At 47.9% G+C, this 26,741-nt stretch overlaps 1 protein-coding gene and 1 non-coding gene across 12 annotated transcripts in view; both read left to right on the top strand.

Annotated features, from left to right (window-relative positions):
- ep400 (E1A binding protein p400) overlaps positions 1-24,013 on the top strand; it is a 31,617-nt gene extending 7,604 nt beyond the window's left edge. For 4 of the 11 annotated variants that reach the window (XM_029124524.2, XM_029124525.2, XM_029124518.2 and 1 more), the window contains 42 exons: positions 4-93; positions 204-317; positions 469-659; positions 795-972; positions 1,060-1,196; positions 2,521-2,690; positions 3,053-3,227; positions 3,545-3,681; positions 3,857-4,043; positions 4,720-4,889; positions 5,223-5,398; positions 6,548-6,826; positions 7,893-8,066; positions 8,346-8,492; positions 9,028-9,083; positions 9,220-9,509; positions 9,626-9,828; positions 9,946-10,115; positions 10,984-11,180; positions 11,308-11,419; positions 11,503-11,775; positions 11,890-11,964; positions 12,090-12,224; positions 12,306-12,350; positions 12,456-12,609; positions 13,320-13,552; positions 13,675-13,848; positions 14,021-14,068; positions 14,160-14,296; positions 14,398-14,533; positions 15,395-15,472; positions 16,067-16,258; positions 16,385-16,430; positions 16,517-16,629; positions 16,905-17,100; positions 17,253-17,389; positions 17,816-18,025; positions 19,968-20,130; positions 20,965-21,098; positions 21,785-21,934; positions 22,329-22,403; positions 22,682-24,013. In XM_029124524.2, coding sequence (XP_028980357.2) covers positions 4-93; positions 204-317; positions 469-659; positions 795-972; positions 1,060-1,196; positions 2,521-2,690; positions 3,053-3,227; positions 3,545-3,681; positions 3,857-4,043; positions 4,720-4,889; positions 5,223-5,398; positions 6,548-6,826; positions 7,893-8,066; positions 8,346-8,492; positions 9,028-9,083; positions 9,220-9,509; positions 9,626-9,828; positions 9,946-10,115; positions 10,984-11,180; positions 11,308-11,419; positions 11,503-11,775; positions 11,890-11,964; positions 12,090-12,224; positions 12,306-12,350; positions 12,456-12,609; positions 13,320-13,552; positions 13,675-13,848; positions 14,021-14,068; positions 14,160-14,296; positions 14,398-14,533; positions 15,395-15,472; positions 16,067-16,258; positions 16,385-16,430; positions 16,517-16,629; positions 16,905-17,100; positions 17,253-17,389; positions 17,816-18,025; positions 19,968-20,130; positions 20,965-21,098; positions 21,785-21,934; positions 22,329-22,403; positions 22,682-22,969 — 6,545 coding nt within the window. In that variant the 3' untranslated portion in view covers positions 22,970-24,013. The remainder of the gene's footprint in view (positions 1-3; positions 94-203; positions 318-468; positions 660-794; positions 973-1,059; positions 1,197-2,520; positions 2,691-3,052; positions 3,228-3,544; positions 3,682-3,856; positions 4,044-4,719; positions 4,890-5,222; positions 5,399-6,547; positions 6,827-7,892; positions 8,067-8,345; positions 8,493-9,027; positions 9,084-9,219; positions 9,510-9,625; positions 9,829-9,945; positions 10,116-10,983; positions 11,181-11,307; positions 11,420-11,502; positions 11,776-11,889; positions 11,965-12,089; positions 12,225-12,305; positions 12,351-12,455; positions 12,610-13,319; positions 13,553-13,674; positions 13,849-14,020; positions 14,069-14,159; positions 14,297-14,397; positions 14,534-15,394; positions 15,473-16,066; positions 16,259-16,384; positions 16,431-16,516; positions 16,630-16,904; positions 17,101-17,252; positions 17,390-17,815; positions 18,026-19,967; positions 20,131-20,964; positions 21,099-21,784; positions 21,935-22,328; positions 22,404-22,681) is intronic. The other 7 variants (XM_029124522.2, XM_029124520.2, XM_029124521.2 and 4 more) reach the window with 7 other exon arrangements.
- On the top strand, positions 10,353-10,482 carry LOC114840737. The gene has a single exon (XR_003782828.1). It is a non-coding gene; the product is annotated as a small nucleolar RNA SNORA49 (small nucleolar RNA).
- Positions 24,014-26,741: the final 2,728 nt, after the last annotated feature.

The following is a 26,741-nucleotide window of genomic DNA, read 5'->3' as shown; positions in this document are numbered from 1 at the left end:
CAGCTCCGGACGAGGAGAGTACCATCGAGGAACAGGAGGCCATGGAGGTGGCTGCCGATCAGAAGGCTGAATTAGCAGATCTGGCTAAAGATGGTCAGCTTTCTTACCAAATCCGCTGATTTGATTTCCCTATTTGATGGGATGTCTGACTGTTTGAAGCTGCCCCTTTCTCTGTAATGAGCCTTTGTCTTTTGCCTTCTCAGCTGAGATGCCCCTGGATGCGTTGGTGAAGCAGTATGCCGGTGCCTACGCTGAAAGCTTTGACTGGCCCCAGCCTGCCCCCCCGAGTGATGAGGAGGACCGGGACGAGACGGAAGGTGCTCCTGACCTCTGCATTTAGCCTCCATCTCTATGTATTGGTCTGGTGCCGGGCCAGTGGGGTCAATTTACGAATCCTTTGGCTCCGAAAGGCATGAAAGGGTGACCGTGTGGTCGCAGTGGTGCTAAATAGTTTCTGTTCTCTCTCAGAGATGGAATCCCCCATGGACAGCCCCCACCAGGCCGTGGTGATAGACTCCCTGCTCAGTGTGGACCAGTATAGAGGTTCTGAGAAGACCACCCCCTCTGACGCTGTCGGGAAGCCCAAGAAGGACATCGCGGAGGTGGCAGCCGCCACCGAACTCATCCTACCCAAGGGCAGCGCCAGGACCACCTCTTCTGTGAGTCATCCCATCTTAGACTCAATGAGCCGTTCGTCAATGACCGTAGTTTGTAAAGGACCCAGTTTTTTGTCATGAATGAAATGTGGTGTATTTCAGAGAACAGTGGGCAGTATTCGACTTTCTCTGTTCCAGGTCCGTAGCCCGGCTCCCTTCATGCTGCATGGTTCACTGCGTGAGTACCAGCAGATCGGAGTGGACTGGTTAGCCAGCCTCCACAAGAAACACCTGAACGGCATCCTAGCGGATGAGACTGGGCTGGGCAAGACTGTTCAGACTGTGGCCTACCTGGCCCACCTGGCTGGTCAAGAAGGTAAATAACGCTCAGCGTAAATGGCTTGTTCAATGCATCTGCTGCTTCTTGTTGTTGTATTTCCAAATGTATCTTCTTGATGTTCAGGCATTTGGGGCCCCCATCTGATTGTGGTAAGGACATGTAAGGTCCTGAGCTGGGAGATGGAGTTTAAACGCTGGTGTCCTGGCCTCAAGATCCTGCTTTACCTTGGCAACAGACAGGAACGCAGAGCGAAGAGAAGGGTAACTACTTATGATGTGTTTCAACAGGAGCTTTTTGAATTATACTAGCTAGACCGTTTTAATGTTTCACTGAAGACCCTTATTAGATCTTATTAGAGGGTTTCTTATTAGAGTTGTTTGGACACTAGGGAGTTGGGGGGAGGAGACATGCACTGCGGAACGAATCCAACGTCTTGTGGGCGGGTTTTAATAGTGGGGCGTTAACAAACCATTTTAATTTGCACTATGGTAATCTGTCAACAGAAATAAACGACGAGAGACTTACTGGATTTAAGGCGTTTAAGTGAATCACCATCCCGGGTATCGCTACAGATAATCCCTTTAAGGATGTTTTGAACAACACACTATCACAAGCTTCATGAATTGCGATTCCACTGATGTGGTCTAGAGGTTGGAGTGTCCCTGTGGATGTTTCTATACAGGCCTCACTGGGAGAAGACTTAGGGCCAGAGTTGCAGAAGATCGCCACGCTATACACACGGGTACCTGAACTATCCTATGGCTTAACACTACCTGGAAGTCATGCATGGATGTGATGCCACTCTCAAGGTGTCAGGAGTTGAAGTTCTCCGTAGCGATACCAGGGGTGGTGTTGAACCTAAACGCCTTAAACAACGAGAGACTTTCTGGGTCTCTGTCTTTAAGGCTACAACCCATCCAGGTCTCAATGAGGAGTTAGATTTTCCCCTTTTCTTTAAGTCTTACGTAAAGATTTATATGTGGTCATGTTACTAATTTAAACAAGTTCTCTCCATTCCTATATTAGAAGTGCCTGTTATCTTGCCTGATCTAGAGGCCATATGATATAACTAATTGTAATTGTTAGACCCAGGTGTTTCGATACTATGCAATTGCTTCTTCTTGTCCGTGTAATTGACACCCTGATGAAGTCGTAAGCCAAATGCGTGGTGTTTTTTTATAGTAATCTAGCCAGCACATTAAAGGCTTTTTAACTTTAAAACGGTCCTTAATTGCATCGTTGTTATGCATCAGCACGCGATTGGTGGAATGGAGTCAGAACATTAAGTGTTCCGCTGGCTACCTCTGTGATTTTCAGGTTGTGTCTCTGTGCACAAGCAAGAGTTGTAGGTTCCCAGGTGACTGGGTGTTGGCCTGTTGTGGGTCGGGGCTTGCAGGGCCATAGCCTCTTATGAAAATGTATGAATCTAGACTAGTGGGGGAAGATCTTCAAAGTCTGGCAAAGCAGAGAGTGTTCAGTAGACTAGACTCCCTTACCACCTTCAGGCTTCTGCTGTTCATTCAAAAGCATTTGTTGTTCGGATCGTATTTGTCTGTTCGTAACCTGCTCTTGATGTGTGTTCAGTGGTGGGGGGAGGCCAACAGCTTCCATGTGTGTGTGACGTCCTACAAGCTGCTGTTGAAGGACCAAAGCCATTTCCTGAGGAGGAGGTGGAAGCACCTGGTTCTAGATGAGGTGCAGCTCCTCAAGAACATGTCAGAGAAACACTGGGAAACTGTCTTTGCCCTCAAGAGGTAACAACTCTTTTAGACACCCAGACTAGTATGCTGAGAGTTAGCATGAAATAAAGGCTTGTTTTCATTGCTTAGAAGGTCTGAACTCTGAAATGTGGTTTAACCTTGTAGGTTTCAGTTGAATACTTGTGTAAACAAAACCAATACATTTCCTAAGCGATAAACACCAGCGTTTTTGGAGTTTGCTCTATATATAACACGGTTTCCAACAAACAACATAAGAAAACCTTTATTCTAGCAGAAATGACGTGTTTTATGTATTCTTTCAGCTTTGATATATTTCTTTTCTCTCCATATTTTATGCTGTGTTCTGAGCGGGATAAAGAGACCCTGCCAATTTGTTGTTGTGGTCTGTGTTCCAGTCAGCAGAGAATCCTCCTGATCAATACTCCACTACAGAACACCCTAAAGGAGCTGTGGACCATGATCCACTTCCTCCTGCCGGGCATTACCAGGCCCTACACAGACTTCCCCGTCAAGCCCGGCACCGACCAGAACCAGGACTACTGCCACAAACTGGTCATCCGCCTACACAGGGTCAGTCCTGGGCTTTGATTTCTGTCATTATTATTGATTATTGATAACAAGCAAAGGTTTGTCACTTCAACGTTTTGTTTCTCCTTCTCTGTGTTTCTCATTAAATAACTTCTCATTGGAATCTAATTTGCCAGGGAATTACTGTTCCTATCCGCTTACCTTTTCGTCTCATTTCAACTTTTAAACACATTTAAAGGGCACAAGCCACTGCATAAGCAATCATTTGCTAATAGACATGACATTCCATGGTTTATATTTTCATGTTTTTGTTCGACTGGTTCTATATTTATTCAAATCCTCATTGCTCGTGTTTCCAGATGATCCAGCCCTTCATCCTGAGGCGCTCTAAGAGAGACGTGGAGAAGCAGCTCCCTAAGAAGTACGAGCACATACTCAAGTGTCGCTTGTCCCGCCGACAGAAGAGCATGTATGAAGATATCCTCACCCAGCCAGGGTGAGTCAGGCCTCCAGACAACACGCTGACCTCGCCTCGGCCAGGTCACATTATTACGTTTCTTTTTCGTCGATTTGGGTTCTGTAATGGAAATGCGAGGTGAATATGTAGTTCTAACCGGGGCTTGGCGCCCCCGTGATGGTTTCTGATTGTCTGGCCCTCTGTCTGCCTCTAGAGCCCAGGAGGCGTTGAAGACGGGGCATTTTGTGAGCGTGCTGCAGGTTCTCATGCAGTTGCAGAGGAGCTGTAACCACCCAGACTTGGTGAACCTCCGGGAGACCTGCAGTTCTTATGTCTGTTCCCCTCTGCAGTACAACACCCCTTCCCTGGTGCTGGGAGCCCTGCAGGAGGACCAACGCAAGGTAGGACCAGGGGAGAGCCTGTATCACACAGCTAAAACAGCCAAGGTAGGACTAGGGGAGGGCCTGTATCACACAGCTAAAACAGCCAAGGTAGGACTAGGGGAGGGCCTGTATCACACAGCTAAAACAGCCAAGGTAGGACTAGGGGAGGGCCTGTATCACACAGCTAAAACAGCCAAGGTAGGACTAGGGGAGGGCCTGTATCACACAGCTAAAACAGCCAAGGTAGGACTAGGGGAGGGCCTGTATCACACAGCTAAAACACCCAAGGTAGGACTAGGGGAGGGCCTGTATCACACAGCTAAAACACCCAAGGTAGGACTAGGGGAGGGCCTGTATCACACAGCTAAAACACCCAAGGTAGGACCAGGGGAGGGCCTGTATCACACAGCTAAAACACCCAAGGTAGGACCAGGGGAGGGCCTGTATCACACAGCTAAAACAGCCAAGGTAGGACTAGGGGAGGGCCTGTATCACACAGCTAAAACACCCAAGGTAGGACTAGGGGAGGGCCTGTATCACACAGCTAAAACACCCAAGGCAGGACTAGGAGAGGGCCTGTATCACACAGCTAAAACACCCAAGGCAGGACTAGGAGATGATCCATGTGGAATTCCATTGTTTTTCTATGTATTTAAGGTTACCTGGTATTCATTTTCTGTGTCTCTTGTTCTAGAGCCTGGACCTGTCCCTGTTCGACTTGATCAGTAATGAGAATAGATGGACGCGCTACGAGACCGAGGAGGTTCTACCCAAACTGAAAGTCACCCGTCAGCTGATTGAGGAGATCTACAGTGGTCCGGACCCCCCGGCCAGACCCAAGCCTTGCAAGATCAAGCCCATGAGGTCTGTACTCACCAAATTATGAGGGACCCGGGGGCCTCTGAACGGTGCAGCAATTAAGTCCCTGCATCGCAGTTAGCTGGGTTATTGTGAGACTAATCTCCAAAGGTCCCAATGCAACTGGCCAGCACCGTATGAGTTGGGGGGGGGTGGGTTAGCAATGAAATACATGACCGTGCCTCATCACGCTCTTGGCGTAAGTCCAAATAACAGATGACATGGCTGATGTCATGATGTTACTCATAGAAATTGAAACTCCAGTGGTTTTTATGTCGTCTCTAGCTCTAGGCTGTGCTGCACGTTCTTTGACCTTTGAGTCTGTGATTTGATTGACAGGTTGTTCCAGCCAGTGCAGTACGGTACCAAGCCTGAGGGCCGCCTCGTGCCCGTGACAACTACTGTGGGTCAGCAGCGTCCTACAGCCACCCCCACCACTGCTGCTCCCACAGCCCCTCAGCCAGCCCAGAGTAGGGGCAAGTCCCCCGTCACCTCCACCACCACCACCACACAGGGTAAGACATCCCCATAGACCCCCTATGGCTCTTACACCCTTCACAGTGCCCTGGGATTCACACATGAAGTCCTCTTAGTGTTTGGATAATTGCAGTTTATTATTTACTGTGTGTGGGCCCTGTGTACTGTTATCATGTAGGGCTGGGCAAGTAAAGAAAACAAAAAAATCGTTTTTTATTTTGATGCAGTAACAGCAAGAGGTGTTTGTTATCATGATATACCTCATTTTTGCAACCTGCTATACATTTTTTGAGGCTGGAAAACTAAAATAGAACAAAATCTTTTTATTTATAAAATGTTATAAAACAGAGCAAACCAACAACCAATGTACAGCTCCAGAAATAATTTAGAGACCACAGACACCTTTCTCTTTCCTTTCCAAACAATTTGATAAGGAAAGTTTTAAGTGAGGAACAGAAGCGTTCAATTTGCTATATCCTATATGATCCTCACTCAAAGCCTTCCTTTTGACTTTTTTGGAAAGAAAAGGGTTGTATGTTAAATGTTTTGGCCATGTGCCCCAGCTGTTTTACCATGTAATGTTATGTAAAGCATGGGTGTGATGTCTGTCATTACACTAATACCTGCATTTTTGTTTTACGGTGTATATCTGTCTTTACCACTTATTTGTTGAAATTTGTTTTCACATAACATATTGGTTTTTGTTTAACTAACAAAAATGTATATACATTCAAACTCATGTAAAAAACCTAAAACCTTTAAATATGGATTGTTATAGCGTTGTATTATAGTGTTGTATAATGAGAGACAAAGGAGTTAAGACATTTTGTGACTTTTAGATTCTGAAAGGAATTGAATGGGCTACTAGTTGACCTAAAACCAGTTGACCTAAAACCACATTTTCCAGTGAGCGTGGCTGAGGTCTAGCTGGGGTTACTGAACGTGTGACATCAGCAACATTTCAGGAAGTCTTGCGTTTTACCAAGTGTATTCTAAAGCGGGGAAGTCCACGGCAAAGCTTTTATATTCATGTCGTCTTTTGACTCTAAACCCATCCATCCCAGACAGGTGGAGACCACACCAAGCTGATGAAGCACCACTTTTGGGTTGTGCTGTGAAATGAACTAATACATTGTTTCAGTCACCCCTAACTGTTAGCCCATCCCGAACCCCTTTGTACTCCACAGTGGCTGGGATCCCTATTCAGAAAGCCCAGACAAGCTCTCCTTCCATCGGCACCGCTGGGTCTGCTGTAGCCTCCTCTGGGAGCTCCGCCGGTGGCCAGCATGTAGTAGGGGCTGCCCCCCCTGTGGGCCTGGGCCAGGCTCTGTGTGGCGCAGCCCAGCCCACTTTGCCTGGCGTTGCCCAGGTCCCCAGGCCAACCCTAGGCCCCACCCATGCCATCCAGCCCAGCCTGGTTCCCCAGAGGCTGGTTCTAACATCCCAGGCCCAGGCACGGTTGCCTAGTAAGTGGCCTCCTCCCCTCCCTCCAACATCTCCTTAAATCTTCCGGCACAACAGAAAGGGCCGCTTTGACACCAAGCCTCTGTCTCCCTCCCTCGGACACTGCTGATGTGCGTTTAGGTCTTGGCTTGTAAAGGACCAGCACCTTTCACTTATTTCTTAGGATAATAATGTACTTCTTATACCACTGATGTATTTTCAAAGGAAAACCATACAAATATTCAACCATACAGTTTGTACACTTGATTGCAGAAAAAGAGCACTTTGTAAATGAAAGCTCCAGCCATGTCAGCAGTATCCCCTAAATCTCTTCTGAAACCTGCATGTCCACAGCCCAACGTCTGCTGCCATGACTGACTACACCGTACTGGTTTTAACCATTTAAAACTATCTTTTTCCCCACCTAAATATTGGTTCTCCCATTTTACTAATCGTTTACCTCTTGTCAGCCCAGCCGCAGGAAGAGATCCCAAAGCTTTGGTTTCTCTCTCTCCGTCTATTGGTTTTGTGTTGTTGTGTTTAGTCTTTTTCCTCTGAGGGCGTGCACTGCTAAGCATGTGCATATGGTTCCCCACACTGCTGTTCCCAGGCCACTCCCTCCCCCCCGAGTCTGACCACACCCGTCCTTTAGCAACACCAGGTGTAGCACGTTAACCGTTCTAAACAGAAACGGTATCTTTAAAAGAGCAAACAGTTGCGTTGTTGCATGCCTGTAATAGATGTTACGGTTGTGGTTGTAAAGGTAAGGACAAGCTACTAATTTAACTGAACACGTTTGTTGCAGGGCATCGGTCTCACCTGGAGATGACTGCTTTAGACCTTCTCTTTCCCCCTCAGGGTCTGTGTAGATTAGCTACCGCAGTGGTTGTTGTGTTGTGGAGGATAGCCACCTACTCCCATCCTATTCATTAACCCTCCCTGGTCCTGCATGTCTGTAGCCTCTCACCCTTCAACTAACTGACACACATCAAAGGGCTTTCTGTCGTCTTGTGACAGTTCGCTACTCGCCTGTCCTCTTTATCTGGTGTGACTGAAGGTGTTTGTGTGCGCCGTTCTGTCCTGCTAAAGGTGGAGATGTGGTAAAGATAGCCCAGCTGCCGTCCATTGCAGGTAGTCAGAACCGGATCTCCCAGCCAGAGACCCCCGTCACCCTGCAGTTCCAGGGCAACAAGTTTACTCTGTCCCCCAGCCAGCTCCGACAGCTGACCACGGGCCAGCCCTTGCAGCTCCAAGGTACACTCGGTAATGTACACCCAACATTTCATACTCTCCTTTTTACATCTTTGCCTTCGTCCCTGCTGTGTCAGCACGCTCTACAGTATATTGGCGTTACTTGCTGCAGTTTTTAATTATTCTCTTTTCCCCCGCAATGTATTTTATTCCAAGTCCCCTAAAAGGAATTGCGATTATAGTTGGATAACTGATGTTCCCTGTTTTAAGTGGTGATGTGCCATGTTTCTACAAGTAGCTGTTTAATGGTTTCTCTGTGGTGTCGGTGTGTTTGGCTGCATGGCGGTACAGGTAACATCCTGCAGATCGTGTCGGCCCCCGGGCAGCAGATCCTCCGGCCCCAGGGCCCCATGGTTATGCAGACGGTGCCTCAGGCCGTGCCCGTCTCCAACTCCTCCACCGCGCCGGGCACCCCACCCCAAGCCACGCCCACCCCAGGTACCAGACACATTCAACTGTGGATAGGGCCTCCTGTAGGCTTCTGTGTAATCTGCCTTTCGGATCGTGAAGATGGAATCAGTCCATCCAGATGTTAAAATGAAACTGAATGGAGAATGTATTTTTCCAGGATGTATTTTACCCTAACCCAATGGTCTTATGGCTACTCTGATCAGTCCACTGGGGATTTGTTCTGTAAATACCATCTCGTGTGTTACAAGAGCCCCTCTTTGGGTTTTCTTCATACCTAAAAGTTGCATGTAGTTTAAGCAACGCTGTTGACTTATTATTTTTTTTATTAAAAGTGGGATTTTGAGAGCTAAAATCCTAGGGGCTATGGAAACCATTATAAACAAAACAGAGAAAACAAAGGAATTTGGATAAAAATGATGTTACATTTTATAGGTCCCTTGTAAATACTTCCACGACAGTGTGTCTGCGGTCCGAGCTCATGCTTGAAACACATTGTGGTCTTACGGTGTAGTCCTCCTCCCGACTGGGATTGTGTTGTAATGGTCCGTCTCTCTCCCTTCAGCGGTGACTTCCACTTCCTCGGGGGTGAATGCCAAGCCTGCCACTGTTGCCCAGCAGGTGGGTACAACTGACCCTGGTGGTGCCCAAACAACATAAAAACATAGACTCACGTTTCTGCCGTGTTCCAGCCCATATTCTCCTTAACGTCATCATGTGAAACCCACGACGTGTTGTTTCCCTCTGGGTCATGTAGGAGTCATCAGAAGAAAGGAGTCGTCAGCTGAAGGAGCGTCTGAACCGCCTGTTCAGCGCCAACGAGCGGCGCTGCGGTTGCAGTGTGCTGTATGGGGCTGACCTCCTCCAGGCCTGTTCCGTGACCCCCGGACTGCCTCACTCAGCCCTGGTCCCCCGGGGCTGGAGGTGGGTGGGCAGGGAGAGCTGCCTCCGGGCCCAGAGGACCCCCGTGGCCACCACCTCACTTCTCCAGGGTGCCCTGCTTTCCTCCGCGGACCGCCGTGACGCCTGCCGCGGCCTAGTCAGCAGGTCTTTAGTCATCTGGCGTCACGTTTCACTGCCAATGCCTGGACAGACAAAATCACCCTGGTACAAAGCGAATTGAGCTCACAGTACTCATTTAAACTCCCTCTTGGTCTCTGTAGGTTGTCCTGTGTTATCCCTGCCGCTGTAGCTCCTCCCCCTCAGCTGTATGCAACCAATCCCCCGGCTTGCTACAGCCTGATGCAAAAGTCGATCCGCCGCAGGCTTCAGGAGACCGCTGCCCCCCACAGCGCGGAAATACGCCGACTGGCTACTGGGCCCCTTGTCCAGTTTCCTGACCTGCAGCTCATGCAGATGGACTCTGGTGAACACACTTTCCTATGAACCTGTGCACAAGCATAGGTAGCATGTCTGCCTGGTCTCCACACACTGTTGAAATTGCACTAAAATCATAATTTTCTGGGTTTTTTTTGCTCCAAAGGTAAACTTGAGGCCCTTGCCATTCTGCTCCACAAGCTACGGTCTGAAAATCGCCGCGTCCTCATCTTCACACAGATGTTGAAAATGCTGGACATCCTGGAGGCCTTCCTGGATTACCGGCAGCTCACGTACATCCGCGTGGACGAAAGCCTACCCGTGGATGAACGCCAGGTACAACCCCTTAAGCTGCAGCTGTAACGTTAGCTGTAACGTTAGCTGTAACGTTAGCTGTAACGTTAGCTGTAACGTTAGCTGTAACGTTAGCTGTAACGTTAGCTGTAACGTTAGCTGTAACGTTAGCTGTAACGTTAGCTGTAACGTTAGCTGTAACGTTAGCTGTAACGTTAGCTGTTATGGCGTTCACGCACCCTAGTTCACTCAGTGTCGGCGCTGCCTGCCTGTCTCTGTTTCTCCCTGTCTAACACCGGGACCTTTTGATTCACTGCAGTGTTCTGGCTCAGTAAGGGGACAGAGTACTCTGCTCTCTTCCCTCCCTACTGGATGAGGTTCCACCTAGGGCCTGAGAGAAGCGCACAGTACCAACCCTTAGTCTCATGCTTCACTTTTTGACTCTTTTGCTGCACTTGGCTGTTCAACTTTCTGTCTGAGAAATCTGTTTCTGCTTCTCTGGCTGTTTCTTTTCTCCGACTGACGCCTTGTGTAATTTCTTCTTCGGCTATCGGTGAGCTGAGTGAACAACCCCCGTGTTTGGTTTGCCAAATGTGAATCAGATGGAACGTGTCTTCATGCGCCTAAATGACTAATTGTACTTATTGAAGAACTGCTCATTTCCTGCAAACCACCCACTGATTCAGGATACATTGATTTGATAGACTGTAAACCACTGTCAGACCTGTCAGACCTCTCCAACCATCTGCACTATGTGTTGGAGAGGCCTGCTAGTAACTGTCAGCGTCCTGACCTAATGCTACCTATTCCAGGATCTTACTTTGAGTAGTGTGATAGGGTCCAAGTCTGACGAACATCAATTGGCGCTATTGTCTCCTGTTTCTCACGGTCTCCCCTTCCCTCCCATCAGGAGCACATGAAGGCCTTCAACAGGAACCGACAAGTCTTCTGCAGCATCCTGACCAACCGCTGCTGCACAGCCGTTGGGACCGTGTTCGACGCGGACACCATCATATTCTACGACACCGACCTCAACCCGAGCATGGACTCCCGTACCCAGGAGTGGTGTGACAAGATTGGACGCTCCAAAGATATCCACATCTACAGGTAACACAGGCGACCGCCATGTCCTGCCATAACGCTCCTCCTCGATGAGGGCACGAACTGAACGCTGTTGTCGGTGCCGTAATGGAGGGCCGTGTGTCATGGGTAACTGGGTGTCTTCATATCCCAGACTGGAGAGTGGGAATTCAATCGAGGAGAAGCTACTGAAGAATGGCACAAAGGATCTGATCAGAGAGGTTGCAGCCCAAGGGACTGACTACACCCTGGCGTTCCTCACGCAGGTAGGCCCCCCTGACCCCAACCAGCCCGGGTGACTTGAAACTCATCTGTATTTGGCTAACACATGAACGGCGTCTCTGTCCAGCGCACCATCCAGGATCTGTTCGAGGTGGAGGCTGGCTCGGGGGAGAAGGTGGAGGAGTTTGTGGTTCTGCACCAGGAGCCGTCACCCTCTGAGGCGATCTCCCCCCGTGTGGCCAGGCCCTACATCCAGGCCCTCCACAGCATCAGCCTGGACACCTCACCATCAGAGCAGCAGCAGGAGGAAAGCCGGGGAGTCCAGGAGGAGGACCTGGAGGAGTCCCAGGCCAAGGAGGAGCCCTCCCAGCTGACAGAGCTCAACGCTGTCATGGACCAGGTGATAAACTGTCACAGAGTGCCTTCTTAAAGTGTGTTGTTGACTACATATCAGAGAACGGGCACATCTCTTAACTAATACAGGATTGTCTGGATGAATCTGTTCCTTCATCAGCTAACGCCAATAGAAAAATACGCCCTGCAGTACCTGGAATATCTTCATGTCAGTGAGGACGAACTGGTTGCCAAGGTAGGACTCAACCTCGCCTCTTAGATTTCCAGAGGTACTTCAAGTTTGTCAGCCCGTTCATCCTCAAAGCACGTGAACATGACCATCATTTCCAAACTTTAAATGAAGCCTTTTGTGAATTTCAGGAGCGACTGATGTGTGCCAAGAGAGGCTGGGAGATGCAGCACCTCCAAAAACTGAAGGCTGAAGATGGGGAGCGGATGACCGTTGAGGAAGAGGAAGACCTGTTCACCTACACCAGAGAGGATGCTTACAACATGGTGGGTGGTTAGTGTTGAAGTAAAAGAACCGCAGGTAGTTAATTATCTACTGGAAATCACTAAAGTTATGTGTTTCAACAGGAGTATGTGTTTGACGGAGAAGACGGCCAAACAGAAATAATGCCTGTAAGTCAGTCACATTATCTATATGACTGTGTGTCCTGGCCTTATGTATTCTGTTAGTATCTCTGAGTGTGCCAGCTGTATTTGATCCTGTGATTCTGATTGCAGCTCTGGACTCCACCTACACCACCACAAGATGACAATGACATTTATATTGACTCTGTCATCTGTCTGATGTACGACTCCACTCCCATGCCTGAGTCCAAACTGCCGCCTGTCTACATCCGTAAAGAGCACAAGAGGCTCAAGATGGACCCCTCAGGTAAGATTTTTATTTCTCTTAAAAAGCGTTACTGTAGGCTTTCTGATCCCCCTGTGAGCTCTGTCCTCAGGTCCCATGGGTTTGACCCCTGTCCTCAGGTCCCATGGGTTTGACCCCTGTCCTCAGGTCCCATGGGGTTGACCCCTGTCCTCAGGACCCATGGGGTTGACCCCTGTCCTCAGGACCCATGGGGTTGACCCCTGTCCTCAGGACCCATGGGGTTGACCCCTGTCCTCAGGACCCATGGGGTTGACCCCTGTCCTCAGGACCCATGGGGTTGACCCCTGTCCTCAGGACCCATGGGGTTGACCCCTGTCCTCAGGTCCCATGGGGTTGACCCCTGTCCTCAGGTCCCATGGGGTTGACCCCTGTCCTCAGGTCCCATGGGGTTGACCCCTGTCCTCAGGACCCATGGGGTTGACCCCTGTCCTCAGGACCCATGGGGTTGACCCCTGTCCTCAGGACCCATGGGGTTGACCCCTGTCCTCAGGACCCATGGGGTTGACCCCTGTCCTCAGGACCCATGGGGTTGACCCCTGTCCTCAGGACCCATGGGGTTGACCCCTGTCCTCAGGACCCATGGGGTTGACCCCTGTCCTCAGGACCCATGGGGTTGACCCCTGTCCTCAGGACCCATGGGGTTGACCCCTGTCCTCAGGACCCATGGGGTTGACCCCTGTCCTCAGGACCCATGTGTTTATGCCCAGCAGCCGGTCGGAAGAAGAAGAAGGGTCATGGTGAGACGGTGATTCCTCCACGCTCTCTCTTTGAGAAGGCTAGCTTGCTCAAAGTCCGCCGCGAGGGCAAGGACCAAAAAAAGAACTTCTCCCTGAAGCAGCAGGCACCGTTCGCCAAGCCCCTGCCCTCGCTTGTCAAACCTGCCATGGAAGCTGGACAGGACAACCCAGAGTGGCTCATCAGTGAAGACTGGGCCCTTCTACAGGTAGGTTTGCTACTGCGATGGCCAGCTTTAATTAAGTGGGTTGCTGGAATTAAACCTATGTATAATAGTGATGTGTTGGAGTTAATATATGATGTCATGTTCCCCCTCTCTTTCCGCGCCAGGCTGTGAAACAGCTCCTGGAGCTCCCCCTGAACCTGACCATCGTTTCTCCTGCCCACACACCCAACTGGGACCTGGTCAGTGATGTGGTCAACTCCTGCAGCCGCATCTACCGCTCGCCGAAACAATGCCGCAGCCGCTACGAGAACGTCATCATCCCCCGAGAGGAGGGCAAGGTGAGCTGCCGCGATGAGAGTTACTACTGTATGGCCCCCGAGTTACTACTGTATGGCCCCCGAGTTACTACTGTATGGCCCCCGAGTTACTACTGTATGGCCCCTGAGGGGCTCCAAGACCACATGTTCTTAGAGCGGTCAGATAATGAACCCTTGTTGTTACTCACTGTAGTTGGTGTATGAGGCCAACCCCAAGAAGAAAACCAAGAGCATATACAAGGTACGTTGCGCCTGTCCGTTCCTTCTACCGTGGTCATACCGTGGCGATGTATAGAGTTCTCTAGATTGAGCCGTGTCCTCTTCTCAACCAGTCTAAGAACAGTCGTCCTCTACGGACCTGCCAGATCTACACCCAGGATGACAACGCTACACACATTCAGCTCTACAGCAGCCGTTTTGAGCTCATGAAGATCATTGCCAGCAAGAGGAGCCCCCCCATCAAGCCACTGTAAGCCCTCAACAGGGAGTGTGATCTGGTGCATTAAATGTCTTGAGCCTCAGCTGGCAAATATCTATTAACTGTATGGAATGTTTCCTTTATCATAATAGTTTGGGCATGAACCCGTTCCAGAAGAACCCCAAGCATGCCTCTGTCCTGGCAGAAAGTGGGATCAGCTACGACAAGCCCCTTCCTCCCATTCAGGTGGCAACACAACGCGCTGAACGGATTGCCAAGGAGAAGAAGGTGTGTACCAGATGATAAACTAGCATGGAGGGCCTGCATGACCTGTGTGTTCCAACAGACATTATTGCAGGGGTTTGTCGGACAGACAACTTTTGAAAGTTTTGATTGAAAGATTTGGAGACGTGGTTTTTCTGCTGTGTGTGCGTGAACCGAGTTGTGTTGTATTAAAGCACTGTCTTACTATTAACACTCCCTGCATTTGCTGCTTCAAGTCTCTTTGGGTGTGCAGCCACTGTGGGGTCTCAGCGGTCTGTGGGTTGGCCTGCCTAGTCACGGGGGTTATCACAGCTGTTTTCTTTCCTGGGAGTTCCCTCTGATCTGATTAGGCCTGGAAAATAATGATTGTGTACCGATCTGTCTCCATCTGTGATGGTGGTGCTACTAAAGGTAGTTGTCACTAATCTCTATTGCAGGGTTAGGACTCTGGTCCTCACTGGGATTTTCAATGGAGTCACAGTTGTTTTTCAAAACTAATTTGCCCCTCAGTTGTTATGAAAAAATATATTTATTATAAAATGTCGTTATTAGAAAGTCTATTGTAGATATTTAATGTCCATGATAAGCAAACTTACCTTATTAAATAAATAAATAGAATTTGAATAAACTTTACATCCAATTTTAGATGTTCATTAATGGGCTGGAGTGTTTTTTTAATTACATTTTTTACTCTAGCTCTGGCCGGATAGAACCGGCTTACCTGCAGAACCCATGCGCCTGGCCTAGTTTGACCGCCCCGTTCTAAAGCCAGAAACTGAACCCTGCCTATTTCTGCAATATGTCTGCTTACCATGTTATTTTCCATCCTTAGCTTGAATTATAACCTCTCTTACTTTAACCATTAAATTGACATTTTCTTTCTAGTGTGCCTTTGATACCGTAGAGTCAGACTTTGGGGCTATAGAAGCAAGTGACGACCAAAACGTAGACTACATGAAAGAAGTATGTGAAAGTGTTCAACTTGGCTCTGTTCATGCAACGTCTTTAGTCATTCTTTTATAATGGACCTTGTGAGCTTCTGTGATATTTTTCTGGGCTTATTAGGTTATTTTTTGCACATTTCGATTTTGCCTATAGGGTGTAGTATTGCTTAGTCCACGGCTGGCAAGTGAACTGCGCCACATTAACTTAAAATAACATTGAGGGACTGCCTTTGCTGGGTTCGGGACCTGTTGTGGGATTGGATGGAAAGCCGACTGGTGTGGGGGTGTGCAGTATCAGAAGCTGCTGGCGGGTGCAGGATGAATGAAGCTGTGCTTTAGTTTGTAATGTTACTAAATGTTTACATTCAAGTCATCCAGTAGACACTTATCCAGACTGACTTACAGTAGTGAGTTTTAAAATAAGTTTTACTGGCCTTCCTTGGGAATTTACTAAATGTTATATTGGCCCTCCCTGGGAATTTAACCCAGGAAACCATGTGTTCTCTCTGGATTTATACTGATGGCTAAATCTGCAGTTTGCAGTGTAACATTAATGTGTTAGGTTTGTGGACGAAGGCGTTTTCAAGACGAATGCCTGTGTCTCCCCTGGCAGGCTTTGGCGGAGCAGCAGAGGGCTCAGCAGCTAGCTCAGCAACAGCAGGCCCAGCAGGCCGGAGCCACCCAGGTCGTGGCCGGAGCCACCCAGACACAGGCTGGTTCTGCTGCAGGCCTGGCCCCGGCTCCAGGACTCCCCCAGCCGGCTGCAGTGGCTGGAGCTACCCCAGTACCCAACACGGCCGTCCTGGTGAGCCCGGGGAAACATCCCAGTTATCACATCACACTAATGGGTTGTTCTGTTTGTCATAAATCAATAGCTGTGGGAAGATATAAAGCATATATAATGGGGTTGGGCGTGTTTTGTGTTTTTCAGCCTGGTGCCATAAAGAATGCCACTGTGGGAACAACAATTCAAACTGGTGGGTTTTCACTGCATGCCCAGTAATCACTGCAAGACATTAGGATGTAATAACATAGTAAATCTTTTGTGTTTGGTCCCCTTCAGCCAGCGTAGGCGGAAACCTGATTGTGAACACAGTGGCTGGAGTTCCTCCCAGTCCGTTCCAGGCCAACAAACGTCTGGCCTCGCCAGGTCAAGTCATACCGCCGACCATGTCTGTAAGTATCTCTGTGACATAGTGTGTAGCGGATTGGACCTGTTTATGGCTGCTTCTGTTTGATTTTTCAATAAATACAGTGGGTTGGTAGGACTTTCTTGCATTTTGTAATGTCCCCATGAAGCCAGAGGTGACTATGAAACAGCCACAGTATTCAGATGTTGTGAAGCAGACCGGGACCTTCTGACTCCTCTGTCACCTCCTGTGTCTACTGTATACCAGTGAGGACCGTTATGTTGGTTGTGTTAACAGCCTTGTTCTTCCGCCCCCCTCCAGCCGGTCAGTGCAGCTGGAGCCCAGGTGGTTCACTCCCAGCAGAGACCCGCCGCCATTGCCCCTGGGGAGGTGGTGGCCATAGCTACAGGTCAGGGTGTCAGGGCCGTGAACCAGGTGACCGCCTCGGCTGTGGTGTCCACCACGCTGACCCCGGTGCAGTCCCAGACCCGCTCCTTGGTCACCCAGGTCACAGCAGGTACGGGACGCTATAAATCAAATGGATTCATTCATCTGATTCAATAAATCAAATGGATTCAGTCATCTGATTCAATAAATCAAATGGATTCCGTCATCTGATTCCTCACCCCCGCTCCTCTCTTTCTCGCCCTCCCCCCCCACCATCTCCAGCTGCAGGCATGCAGCTTCCCCAGGGGAAGCCCATCTCCCAGGCCCACCTCCACATGCTACGTCAGCAGCAGCTCCAGCAGCAACAGCAACAACAGGCTGCCTCTCCTCAAGGCATCAAGACAGTGGGGAAACCCCAGGTACTGTACCCTATGGAAAAGCCCTTCATTCATTAAAACCCCAGGTTCTGTACCCTATGGAAAAGCCCTTCATTCATTAAAACCCCAGGTTCTGTACCCTATGGAAAAGCCCTTCATTCATTAAAACCCCAGGTTCTGTACCCTATGGAAAAGCCCTTCATTCATTAAAACCCCAGGTTCTGTACCCTATGGAAAAGCCCTTCATTCATTAAAACCCCAGGTTCTGTACCCTATGGAAAGGCCCTTCATTCATTAAAACCCCAGGTTCTGTACCCTATGGAAAGGCCCTTCATTCATTAAAACCCCAGGTTCTGTACCCTATGGAAAGGCCCTTCATTCATTAAAACCCCAGGTTCTGTACACTTCGGAAAAGCCCTTAAAACAATACATCACCAGAATTAAAACTAACAGATGTGATTCCCATAGGAGCTAATGAAGATGCACAAGCAAAAGCTGCAGATGGCCGCCCAGCAACAGCAGGTGGCAGCTGCCCAGAGCCAGCAGACCTCCCAGGTGCAGCCAGCCAACCCCCAGGCAGCTCAGGCCAACCCCCAGCTGGCTGCCGTTGCTGCAGGTCCCAGAGGCGGGGCCGTTCTGGCTGGCACCACCGTAGCCAACCTTCAGGTGGCCAGACTGGTGAGGCCAAGCTTCATTACCTTCTCCCCAAAGTGAAATCCAGGACGGGAGACTACTGATCCTTTTTCATCTGTCCATATGTGACACGCAGTAACCAAGACATCACTGGCCCGGTTTTGACCAACTGAGTGTGTGGAAGCGTCTTGCTGTCGAGATCCAGCAGTGTAAAAATGATAGTGTTTGGCTAGATGGTGGAGCTAAAGCAAGTGACTTGATTTGCCAACTTCGTAAGGTCACATCCCATTGTACACGAAAGCCATTTAAATGTTTCATCTGGAACCCATGAAGTCCTCCATTTAAATGTTTCATCTGGAACCCATGAAGTCCTCCATTTAAATGTTTCATCTGGAACCCATGAAGTCCTCCATTTAAATGTTTCATCTGGAACCCATGAAGTCCTCCATTTAAATGTTTCATCTGGAACCCATGAAGTCCTCCATTTAAATGTTTTATCTGGAACCCATGAAGTCCTCCATTTAAATGTTGCTAAAAACTGTCAAAACGCCATCCCTCTGGCAGTACCTTAAACAAAATGGCTGCTAGGGAACAATAAACGTGTGTGTGCGTGCGTGCGTACACGCATGCACGCACATAAACGTATACCTGTCATTCATTTGATTTGTGATGTTTGGTACAAATGTTGTAAAAACTTAAGGCTCAACATGCATCTCAGACCTCACTGCCTCCATTCTGACTAAACCTTGCTAAATGAGGTCTTGCTATGGAGATCATAGTATTAACAAAGTTAAATCCAGTAGTAATCAGCTGAAATTCAGTAGCCACACTTTTCAATTGGCAAAAGAGGGGGGGGGGGCTGCTTAGCTTTTTTTCTGGGTATATAGATATACCAGACTGTCAGAAACAGACTCCACACACCAAAACCCGACGTCCTCTAGTGGGACCTGTGCTCACAGCCCAGCACCATGCAGCTGGATTGACATTTGCCAGAGAACACCAGAATTGGCAGGTCTGTCATTGGCGCCTCGCTCTCTTCACAGATGACACTGAGTTCACACTGAGCACATGTGACAGACGTGAAAGGGTCTAGGTGTCGTGGTGAATGTTATGCTGCCTGCGACATCATCCAGCATGACCAGTTTGGCGGTGGGTCAATGTTGGGGAGGCGTATACTTGAAGGTTCGCACAGACCTCCATGTGCTGGTCAACAGTACCCTGACTGCTGTTTGGTACCGCAATGATATCGTCAGACCTTACCCTTGTGCAGTGGGCCCTGGGTTCCTCCTGGTGCAAGACATATGCCTCATGTTGCCAGATTGTGTAGGCAGTTCCTGGATGACGAAGGCACTGATGCCATTGACTGGTCCTCACGTTCCCCAGACCTGAATCCAATTGAGAACCTCTGGGACGTTATGTATCGGTGCATCCGACACAGCCAAGTTGCGCTACAGACTCCAGGATCTCACTGATGCCCGGATCCAGGTCTGGGAAGAGATCTGCCAGGACAACATTTGCCATCTCATCAGGAGGATTCCCAGACATTGTCGGGAGTGCATATAGGCATGTGGGGGCCTTACACACTACTGAGTCACATTATGAGTTGGAACAGCCTGTGATTTCCATTGATTTTGATATTCAGTGTGAATTTGAATCCAGCCCTCAGTCGGTTGGTGATTTTTGGCTTCCATTGACTTTTGTTACATCAGTTTGTTCTCAACCAGTTACACAATGTATAGTCACGATTTGATCTTTAATATATGTCCTTCATCGAGACCCAATGTGTGATTTAAGAGTTCCCTTACCTTTTCTGAGGAGTGTATTTGTTTCCTTTTTTTCTCTCTATAGTATGCAACCCAGCTTAGAGTATTTTCACCACTATGTTGTGCTAATATGTATTATTTGCAAACTGTCAGTAACCCTCTTTAAGCTCACTTAGTGATCCTTTGAAATTGATCTTTCTAAGTGTTTTCCTTTGCCACTCCAGACACGTGTGACCACCCAGGGTCCGATCCCGGCCCAGCCAGGTCAGACTGCCCAGGTGACTCTCACCAAGCCCCCAGTGGTTTCTGTGCCAGCCGTGGTTTCCTCCGCTGGTGTCACTACCCTGCCCGTCATCAGTGTAGCTATTGGACAGCCCCCGAAGACAGGTGCGGAAACCCAATAATTACATTAAAACACACAAATGTTTTCGCAATGATTACCCGTCTGGATCGTTTCCTTGGTTAGCATGTGTCTGTCTGTCCTGGGTCGCCACGTGTCGGTCTGTCCTGGGTCGCCACGTGTCTGTCTGTCCTGGGTCGCCACGTGTCTGTCTGTCCTGGGTCGCCACGTGTCGGTCTGTCCTGGGTCGCCACGTGTCTGTCTGTCTGTCTTTCCGTCAGTCTGTCCTGGGTCGTCACGGTGTCTCTCTGTCTGTCTTTCCGTCAGTCTGTCCTGGGTCGTCACGGTGTCTCTCTCTGTCTGTCTTTCCGTCAGTCTGTCCTGGGTCGTCACGGTGTCTCTCTCTGTCTGTCTTTCCGTCAGTCTGTCCTGGGTCGTCACGGTGTCTCTCTCTGTCTGTCTTTCCGTCAGTCTGTCCTGGGTCGTCACGGTGTCTCTCTCTGTCTGTCTTTCCGTCAGTCTGTCCTGGGTCGTCACGGTGTCTCTCTCTGTCTGTCTTTCCGTCAGTCTGTCCTGGGTCGTCACGGTGTCTCTCTCTGTCTGTCTTTCCGTCAGTCTGTCCTGGGTCGTCACGGTGTCTCTCTCTGTCTGTCTTTCCGTCAGTCTGTCCTGGGTCGTCACGGTGTCTCTCTCTGTCTGTCTTTCCGTCAGTCTGTCCTGGGTCGTCACGGTGTCTCTCTCTGTCTGTCTTTCCGTCAGTCTGTCCTGGGTCGTCACGGTGTCTCTCTCTGTCTGTCTTTCCGTCAGTCTGTCCTGGGTCGTCACGGTGTCTCTCTGTCTCTTGGTCACCACCTGTCTGTCTCTTTCTCACCTGTCTGTAGGTGGGCCGGTGTTGACGCCACCGTTCCCCCAGTTCCAACAGCTGATCCAGATGAAGAAACAGGCAGCTGTTCAAGCTGCAGTGGCCCAACAGAAAGCCGTGCAGCCACAACCAGGCCAGGCCACTGTGCAGAAGGTGAGTAGTGTTAGAAATCAGCTGTTACGTATAGTGGTTGAAATAATAATAATATCCGGTTGTCAAGGGAGAGAGTAATTCAGTTATTTTTTGCAGCATTAGATAGTCTTGTTCATGAGGTTACAGACCTGGTCTTTCTTACACAACCTCCATCTCATCTCACTGTAATGTTGGTTACAAGCTGATATATACATTGAAGGGTGTGATCAGGTTTCCAAGACAGTAACCCCCATGCCAAACGTTCAGTGTAAACATTCCTGTGGTTATCAGAGTGCAACCTACAGAGAGAGAATCTAAACAGAGAGGTTTCTGTTGGTCTCATTATCTAGGCACATTCACTTCCAGTACATTCACATTGTCATTATCAATGCTCAGATTCCACAGTAGTGAAGTACAATGGACTTATAAGGACTCTGTTGTTCCACCTAGGTTTTTCAGTGGATGCACTAATTGTAAGTTGATCTGGATAAGAGTGTCTGTTAAATCATTCAAATGTAAAAGAATGAACAACTGGGACAACTGAGCCGCTGTTCGTGTCCACATAGACACATTATGTATTACCCAGGAGCTGCTTTTCTCTCTTAATTAGGGTGTGAACTGGTCAGAGGTGTCTTATACAATAACCCATGCCCCTAAGTGCTGTCAGAAGAGTCTTTGTGAGCCTGGTGGTTCTTTGTGTCCCTCAGATGGGCCAGCAGGTGACAGTCCAGGCTCCGCAGGTCCAGCAACAGAAGGTCACCTACGCTCCTCCTGCCACACAGCTACCTGGGCTCAAGACTCAGTTCTTCACCTCCATCTCCCCGACTGGGAAACCTCCTGGAGGACAGCCGATCCAGGTTACACTCTTATACTGTCAATAACTCACCTGGTTAGACCGGCGTACCTTCCATATTCTAACTCACCTGGTTAGACCGTAACACCACTGATACTCTAACTCAGTGGTTAGACCGTAACACCACTGATACTCTAACTCAGTGGTTAGACCGTAACACCACTGGTATTCTAACTCAGTGGTTAGACCGTAACACCACTGATGCTCTAACTCAGTGGTTAGACCATAACACCACTGGTATTCTAACTCACAGGTTAGACCATAACATTTCTTTTTAGAATGTCACACCACTGACACTTGAACTGGCCTTTATGCACTCACTGGGTCATTCTGCTTTTATCCAGGTGTTTGGAATCCACTTAAGTTGTACATTATATTTATTTTGACTTTAACATTAGGTGGCTAAGCCCCAGATAGTGCAGGGGCAGTCCACTGTGACCAGCATCCAGCAGATGGTATCATCTCCACCGCAGGTAAGAGAGCCCCCCCCCCCCCCCCCCCCCCCCCGCCCCACCAAAAGGGAGTATAGTACAGGAATCATATGAGGCGTATGAAATGACAAATGACTGGTTCTGTTTACTGTGTGTTAGCCTTTAGGTCGGTTTATTTTCATCTAGCATTTGACTTCAATACTAGTCCGCTTGGTTAATTTGAACATTGCACTAAGGCATTGTGACCTTTGGATCACTTCCCAACTGTGGTAAAACATGTTGTCTGTCCCATCTAACCTGACCCTTTGGTCTGGCATCAGATCCAGTCCCAGGCGGTGACCCAGGTTGTATCCTCGGCCCAGTCCCAGGTCCAGGTGATCCAACCCCAGGTGGTCCAACAGAAGCTCCTCCAGCAGCAGGTGGTAACTGCAGCCGCCTCTCCTCAGATACAGACCCCACCTCCTCACAGCCCAGCCCAACAGACCCAAGCGCCCCCTGCAGCTGAGTCTCCAGTACAACAGCAGCAGCAGCTGCCAGCCAAGGGCCAAGCACGTGGAGGGGCCATGAGGGGTAAGGGCCAGGCCAAGCCCAGTGGGGGCGGTAGCTAGGAGCCTGAAGGACTAGTCTCCCCCTCATCAGTGACTCTGAGGAGCAGGGGGATGTAGAGATTCTCCCTTCAGTGGCGTCCAGTCCGAAGTGGCTGTGCTGAATATAACCTGGTTAGAAACCGCTCCATGTAAAGGAATGACATTTAAGAGACATCTTTTTCAGTTTTTAACTGCTGGATGTTCCCCCCTCTGTGGTTTGAGACGGTCTCCTCTCCCCTGCACCAACATCTAATATAAGATCAGACAAGCAGTAGAAAAAGATTCATGCCTTTTTCTATTGATGAATATATTAATGTTACTCCATAGATAGCCTGTGGCTAGGGCCTAGCTAATTTGGGGAATTCCCATTTGAATAATGTTTTGTGTATTCATAAGTCGCCTCCTTGGTGTTGTTCTTCTCATGCTTACCATTTATGATGTCTGTAATTTTCTTGTTTATACAAAATATCCCTCTGTGGGAAAAGAAATAATGTGTCAGGATCGCATGGTGACTCCACCCCACAGTGGTGCAGATGGCTTCCAGAAGGACAGTAGTGAGAGGATTTAAGTCTTCATGCTAATTGTCATTGTGAAACTCGTCACGGCCGTGAGCCGCGAGTGATGGGAGAGTGTCACGTTCACATAACCTTTTTTGGTGTGCCAGTTTAACATTGACAGAGGCAGCGCTACCAGTTATTTAAATGTTTGCGTAAGAAGGAAGTTGCCATGTCCAAAACTGCCCCAACAGTGATTGTATCACAGTTATAACAACCACTCAATACACACATTAAATGCAATCTGGATGTAAAATGTTTTTTTTGTTGTGTAACCATCAAATATTGAATGGATGTGTATGCAAGTTCCTCATCAAATTTATGTGACAAATACACTGTAAACATGTACCTTAGTGTCTTGTGTTTTCTCATAAATATGCCATTTTTTATTGATGTTGAAGAAAATACTGTAAATAGCAATGAAAAAAGGAAGACATTTGTACTTGTAAAGTAGCTGTTTTCATTGGATTTTTTCAGCCTAATTGTAATAAAGTGTTTTGTTTTTATGCACTATTTGGTCTTACATTTGTATTAGAGTTTGAGTAGTTGAGTTTAGTTGATTGTATTGAACAACTGTGAATCTTAAAGCACTTAATGGTTGTCTGTGGTAATTGGTTAAGCAAGCGTCCTACATTAACCAAAGCAGGCAGTCCTACCTCGTGTTCATTATAGGGTTACTTTGTATAACACTGTCACTTCAGTGTTGGGAAAGCGTTAATGGGAGCTACTCATCTAGGCCTAAACTATGTAGGTTAACAAAATGTAATATTTTTAGCTGTTCGGAGCAATGAATGGTGTCAGCAACATTGCATATTTTCCTCAGCAGGCTGGCTGCCAAAATGGCGAGAATGTCGCCAGAGAATATGTATTTGGACAGGAAGGCAGAGGCTGAGCCCTGCAGGTCTACTGCGACTAATACTATTGATAACTCCATGAAAGGGGAAACCATCAGGATCCTTGGCGAGACTTAGTGTGAAAGTGCTAATGCATGCCGCTATAGTTTGTCTGTTGCAACTAAATAGGCACTAACATAATAGACTCTATAATTACCAAACCACTCAAAGAAGATTCATTAAAATGGAATTGGTGTTAATCAGATTGTTCATCAGGTCATCAGCCTGACACCCAAAATAAGAGAAATCTAACCTCAAATTCAGTTGAAAAAAGGCTTAAATCTTTTTATCAATTACGTGACATGATCATTGAAATTGTTCTAAAAGTTCTTTCAAGTATCAAGGTTTATTTGTCAAATGTACCGTATAACCCAGCGTCATTGTGCACAACTAAATTATTGTGACATGGAACCCTACAACTACGTAGCGAGTTAAGAAGAGTATATGAGCTAAACATCTGCAAGACAGAAAACCTTTATAAAATAAAGCAACAATGTACATAACATTTTACATTAGCAGCAATTAAAAAGAGTACTGGAAACTAGCAGCCATCTGGGCAGTATTAATGAACATTAAGACATGGCAAGTATGGCAGTAATATACATGTGTGAACTGGCAGCAATTGTTAGTTATTTAATATAATAGATAAATATGAGTGCAATAAGCTTATGAATGGTGGCATAGCATAGTACAAGCACATAGGGAGAATTAAGAGAAGAAAAATCAACACAGCAAAAAAATATATCAAAAGGAAAAAGCAATAATATATATAACACTGTACATAGCAGCAGTTCAAAAAAAGTACTGTAAATAAGCAACAATATTGGTAGTAGTATTGAATATTGTAGAAATGACAAGTATGGCATTAATATACATAACATTTTTTAACTAGCATCAATTTTGAAAGAGTAAGATGGGGAAGAAACATGAACAGTGTGGAAGAAACATTGAGTATATATACCCATGAACAAAATTACAAATGCAACACTTGTTTTTGCACCCATTTATTATGAGCTGAACTCAAAGTTTTAAGACTTTCTCTATGAACACAAAAGGCCTATTTCTCTCAAATATCGTTTGCGAATCTGTCTAAATTTGTGTTAATCAGCACTTCTCCTTTGCAGAGATAATCCATCCACCTCACAGGTGTGGCATATCAAGATGCTGATTAGAAAGCATGATGATTGCACAAATGTGCCTTAGGCTGGCCACAATAAAAGGCCACTCTAAAATGTGAAGTTCCATCACAGAGCACAATGCCACAGATGTTGCAAGTTGGGAGGGAGCATGCAATTGGCATGCAGACTGCAGGAATGTCCACCAGAGCTGTTCCCTGTGAATTTAATATTAATTTCTCTACCATAAGAATGCCCCAAAGGCGTTTACAGAGAATTTGACAGTACATCCAACAGGCCTCACAACCGCAGACCACGTGTAACCACACTAGCCCAGGACCTCCACATCCAGCATCTTCACCTACAAAATCGTCTGAGACCAGCCACCCGGACAGCTGCTGAAACAATCGGTTTTCATAACCTCATCGGGACCTGACTGCAGTTCATCGTCGTAACCGACTTGAGTGGGCAAATGCTCACATTCAATGGCGTCTGGCACTTTGGAGAGGTGTTCTCTTCACGGATGAATCCTGGTTTTCACTGTACAGGGCAGATGGCAGACAGCGTGTATGGCGTCAACGTTCTGGATCGAGTGGCCCATGGTGGAGTTGGGGTTATGGTATGGGCAGGTGTGTGTTTTGGACAACGAACACAGGTGCATTTTATTGGTGGCATTTTGAATGCACAGAGATACCGTGACGAGATCCTGAGGCCCATTGTTGTGCCATTCATACACGACCATCACCTCATGTTGCAGCATGATAATGCACGGCCCCAAGGATCTGTACAAAATTCCTGGAAGCTGAAAACATACCAGTTCTTTCACGGCCAGCATACTGACCGGACATATCACCCATTGAGCATGTTTGGGATGCTCTGGATTGGCGTATATGACAGTGTTCCAGGTCCTGCCAATATCCAGCAACTTCACACAGCAATTGAAGAGGAGTGGACCAACATTCCACAGGCCACAATCAACAACCTGATCAACTCTATGCAAAGGAGATGTGTTGCACTATGTGAGGCAAATGGTGGTTACACCAAATACTGACTGGTTTTCGGACCCCTCCATTACAGTGAAACTGCACTGCATCTTTGAGTGGCCTTTTATTGTGGCCAGCCTAAGGCACACCTCTTTATATGCCACACCTGTGAGGTGGATGGATTATCTCTGCAAAGTAAAAGTGCTCACTAGCACAGATTTAGACAGATTTGCAAACAATATTTGAGA

This window comes from Esox lucius, chromosome 13 (assembly GCF_011004845.1).
Source record: "Esox lucius isolate fEsoLuc1 chromosome 13, fEsoLuc1.pri, whole genome shotgun sequence".
NCBI classification, from domain to species: domain Eukaryota; kingdom Metazoa; phylum Chordata; class Actinopteri; order Esociformes; family Esocidae; genus Esox; species Esox lucius.
Note: the sequence above shows the minus strand (reverse complement) of the source record. Positions and strands in the feature narration are given on the sequence as shown.